The 4843-nt window shown below is 54.3% G+C and overlaps 2 protein-coding genes across 2 annotated transcripts; one reads left to right on the top strand and one right to left on the bottom strand.

The window, feature by feature from the left end:
• Positions 1–1992: 1992 nt before the first annotated feature.
• DL89DRAFT_272640 (RmlC-like cupin) lies at positions 1993–2741 on the bottom strand (the record flags this gene model as incomplete). Its single annotated transcript, XM_040889000.1, has 1 exon — positions 1993–2741. A coding segment is annotated over one exon (650 nt), but the record flags the coding sequence as incomplete, so codon positions are not given.
• A 1297-nt stretch (positions 2742–4038) lies between these two features.
• On the top strand, positions 4039–4843 carry DL89DRAFT_272639 (lysozyme-like protein; the record flags this gene model as incomplete). The annotated part of the gene is made up of 1 exon (XM_040888999.1): positions 4039–4843. A coding segment is annotated over one exon (805 nt), but the record flags the coding sequence as incomplete, so codon positions are not given.

Genomic DNA, 4843 nt, shown 5'->3' with positions numbered 1-4843 from the left:
GCTCTGCACCCACTTACGCACACGGTCTCTGGTGACAAGCTGCCGCGTACGTTCGTTGTGTATGGATCAAACATGGGCACCAGCGAGGACTATGCGACGCAGATAACCGGGCAGCTGAGGCGCATGGGGTTTGCTGACATTGCACTGCTGCCGCTGGATGACTGGGACTTTGCTTCAATGCAGTCTGCCGATGGTAGGCGCTCTCTGGTTGTGGTTATTACCAGTACGTACAACGGAATGCCACCTGACAACGCCAGAAACTTTGCCAAGCTGCTCGACCAGGAGACCCGCGCAGACATTCTCAAGGATGTCGACTTTGCGTTGTTTGGCTGCGGCAACTCGCTCTGGTACACGTTCCTGAAGTTCCCGCGCCATCTGTACCAGCGCTTTGTTGCGCTTGGTGCCACGCCACTGACTGAGTTTACGGCAGGAGATTCCAACAACGATCTTGACAACGAGTTCATGAAGTGGTCACTCCAGGTCGGAATGATCGTAACTGGGCACTACAGTTCCAGTTTTGACGCCTACATTGACGTCGCCACGAGCATGTTATCAGAAAATTAGTTGAGCCTTTCTTGTCCTTTTTCTTTGTCCCGGCTTCTACACAATTCGCAATCAGCCCATCCTCCCGACTGGCCTCTTTTACATACCTTGCTCTGACTTTCTAGTGCTTATTGAAATACATACGGCCTGCAACTTACAATGCATTTTGTTCTTAGATGCTGCTACCCATCCTCCTTCAAACGTCTGTAATCTTTGATACAAGCCACAGCCGTACTTGCTGATGTTGACAGCAGCCCTGCTACCCCGTTCATATTGTCGTTGGAGAACACACCAATTAAAGTCAACCGCAAGTTGCAAGACGTCAAAACGAGCGGTCGCAGCACTCGGAATATCAAGATCGCTCTGGATGACACATCAGATATTTTGTACACGACTGGCAACCACCTCAATACCCACCTGGTCAATGTACTGAGTGTTGTGCGTGAGGTTTCTGCGGGTCCTAGAACTCGATCTGGATGTGGTATTTGAGCTGGAGCATATTTCGGACGCCTCTCCCTTTGTTCACTCTACAGCAGCAGTTATCCATGGCTGCAAATGCACTGTTGCTGATGCTTTCCAATATGTTTGCAACTGGAAGGAAGTGCATTCGCACGAGCTGGTTGCTGCGCTGAACGAGACTTCCGGTAATGAGCCTACCTATGATTCGCTGCGCAAAGCTGTTGAAGACGTCAACACGCTAGACAAGCAGTCGGCTGACTGGAATGCATTCACAGCACAGAGCCACACAGTTCTGGATGTGTCGCACACGTATGCGCCACTGGTGCACCAGATTCCATTTGCAGCACTGCTTCACCTTGTGTCAGCCATGGACCCTCCGCGGTACTCGATCGCCAGCTACCAGTTGGTTGTTGGCAATCAGATCCATGTTTCAATTGCTATTGTCAACCATATCGTCAAGGGCTATTGATACGGCGGTCTGGCAACCGAGTATCTAGCATCGTTGGAGTCGAGTGCTTGTGTATCTGTGTCGCATCTCCCAGCGTACGGCTTTTCCACCTTCCGCTTTCATCGGATATGCCTGTAGTTTTCGTTGCCACTGGTATTGGAATTGCTCGGTTCCACAGATTCTTGCAGGAGTTGAGGTTTGCAGGGGTTGATGGTACTGTTGTATACTTTGGAACCATATATTTTTCATACTCTGCGCTAGTGTGGTGATCACACCACAGTCACTCAAAGCCAATGCTTATGCGACTCAGCCGATCACAGATGATGAGACTGATTCATCACCCTAGGCGAGGCCACATAGTTAAGGCTATAAAATAGACACCGGATCACTCCAGGAGTGACCCGGGAGGAATCATCTCTTCTTGTCTAATAATATTAACTGTCCCCATCAATTGATTAGTGCCTGGGCGAGTAGACGAAGCTCGTGACCTTTAAATAGGGGTCGCGACACTAGTCACAAAACATTTATAATCATATTTCCGGTATTCCTGCCATTATGACGCTGCAACTTTCGCACAGGCTGCTTGATGGAAATAAGCAGTGAACGCATTATCTAACTATTTACTTCGATAGACTATCTTATTACTCTTTGCCAGCCTTCGCACGGGCTGCATTGGCAGAGTCCGTTAGCTGCATGCGCTCCATCTGACCGGGGATGGATCCAAACCGCCCGGTTTCCATGTCCTCAAACGCCTGGTACAGCTCGTCCCTGGTGTTCATGACGAATGGGCCGTAGCGGGCAACCTTCTCGCCGATCGGAGTGCCGGCCAGGACCAGAACGCGCGCCTCCTCCGACCCAGCAGCCTCAAAGTCAATCGGCTGCCCGTCGGTTTTGATGACAGCCATCTGGCCTTCCTTCACCTCTGCCTTCTCGTTGCCAACCAGGATCGGCTCTGTGTGGAAGTTGTACACCATTGCGTCCATGCCGCTCGGGAGATCCAGCGCGTACCGCCCAGTGGTGCGCAGGTCCAGGAAGAATATCTGCGTGCGCGTGTCGATGTTGGCAGTGACATCTTCAACCTTGCCTGCAATGACCTTGATCCGGGTCTTTTCGTCGCTGGAGGTGAACGTGGGGATGTTCTCGGGCGGAACATCCTGGTAGCGAGGCGCCGTCATCTTGTACTTGGCAGGCAGATTGACCCAGATCTGGAAGGAGTGCATAACACCACCTTCCTTGAGCATCTTCTCGGTCGGCATCTCGCTGTGGATGATGCCGGATGCTGCGCTCATCCACTGAACCCACCCGGGCTTGAGAATTCCGTGGTTGCCGTGGCTGTCACGGTGCTCAATCTCGCCCTCCAGCACGTACGAAATCGTCTCCTGGCCACGGTGTGGGTGATCGGGAGCACCGACAGCCTCGCCGGGTCCATACTTTGTCGGGCCGAGATGGTCGAGCATCAGGAAAGGGTCAACCATGTCCAGGCTGCCGGACGGTACTGGGCGGCGCACGACAAAGCCGCCGCCTTCGCGCTGGCGGTGTGCAGTGATGATTCGCGAGACCTGCTTAGTGATTTTTGTAGTGGTGGACATTTGTGCTATTGTTGGTGTTGTTGGCGTTGTTGGCGTTGTTGCTGTAGAAATACAAGGGATGTGTAGAAGATCTGGGAGTGGCTGAAAAGCTGGGAGACAAAGAACCGGCAGTGCCAAAATCAGCGCTTTTTATGCAGATCGGGCCAGTGTGGTGATTATTAAGGATTTGGTGGCCGATTTGTCATTCGGCTGGGGCTTTAGTCACGCATCCTGAACCAGCGTGACTGGCTGGCGCTCCAGGACAACTGCGTTAGTAACGGACATCGCATTACTAAACTGCCACTGCTCGCTCTCGTAACGAGGCACAAGCAGCACAAAGCGATATTCCTCACCAGACCGTCTGCTTACGGTGCTTAGAGGATCGACTCGATGTTGGCGATGGCCCAGTACAGGAGCTGGTGACTAAGACCGGGACCACTGGAGTGGTTTGGAGTGGGATGCCTATGACCCGATTCCTTTGGCCTGCCTGTTCTCTGCCGACAGCCCACAAGCTCCCACGCTTGCCGACATGCAAACTGCTCGCATTGATGTACCCCCCAGCGATGGCTGGTTCAAAAAAAAACAGTGCAAAGCGAGACTCGTCCAGAAGCCTGCCGTCTGAGTGCTGGCTATCCCGGCGCCAAGGACCGGAAGCAGGGCCCAGTGTGCTGAACCCGCCATTTATTTTTGGCCTGCAGCGAACGGCAATCAACCGAATCCTTCGATCGCCCAGCTTCTCCTTTGTGGACATCGCTTTCACCCACAGAGGCTTCTTGGCATCTCATCTCGTTTCCATTTACGATGCGTATTTTTGGAGACCCGGTCGGAGCCTGCTGTCTAGGCTTTTCAGCGTGCGCTCGCCAAGCCCACTCAGGTCTCCTGAATGTAGCCACCACCCGGTAGCTATGTGCTGCTGCGAATATAAAAGCACAGGCGTTCCTCGCAGACATCACACTTTCACTACCAACAACACCAGCCAGCAATTCCACACCAGCCTCTCACCCCCACCTGCATCCAGCAATGAAGATCACTGCCTTTACCCTCGGATTCCTCGCAGCCGCTGCCTCTGCCGCGCCGGCTGCCGACACCGCCTCGGGCAACAACGCCTGCGCCAAGACGCTTGCGCTCAAGATCACCAACATTTACGAGAACGGCGACACCAACTTCCACTACGACTACTGCGAGAACATCAAGGACGGGCGCGGGTTCACCTCTGGCATCTCTGGGTTCTGCACCGGCACCGCCGACGCATGGGAGGTGGTCCAGCAGTACCACAAGCTGACAGGCGGCAAGGACTCCTTCAGCAAGTACGACGGTGTGCTGAAGAAGTATGCCCAGTCCGGCAGTGACTCGACCAGCGGGCTCGACGGATACTGCTCGGTGTGGTCGAAGCTGGGCAAGTCCGACGCAAAGTTCCGCAATGCGCAGGACGCGATCCGCGACAGCATGTACTATAACCCATCGCAGAAGCTTGCGGACCAGCTCGGACTCAAGCTGAGCATCAGCCGCGCGCAGCTGTACGACTGCGGCATCCAGCACGGCACTGGATCGGACGCCGACGGACTGGCTGGGCTGATCAAGACCACCAACGCGTCGTTCAAGGCCGATGCCAAGGGCAGCTCGGGTAGCACGCTCAAGATCAACGGCCACAACGTCGACGAGGTCGCCTGGCTGACAAAGTTCCTGCAGGTGCGCACCAACGACCTGCTCCACCCGAAGGAGAAGGAGAACGCCTCGGGCGCATGGAAGGAGACGCTGTACCGCGTAAAGTCGTACCAGTACGCTCTCAGCAAGAAGCAGTACAACTGGACCAAGTCGGTGCAGG

The sequence above is a fragment of the Linderina pennispora genome (genome assembly GCF_002104995.1).
Source record: "Linderina pennispora strain ATCC 12442 chromosome Unknown DL89scaffold_118, whole genome shotgun sequence".
NCBI lineage: Eukaryota > Fungi > Kickxellomycota > Kickxellomycetes > Kickxellales > Kickxellaceae > Linderina > Linderina pennispora.
The sequence above is the reverse complement of the archived record's forward strand: the minus strand, read 5'-3'. Positions and strand labels throughout refer to the sequence as shown.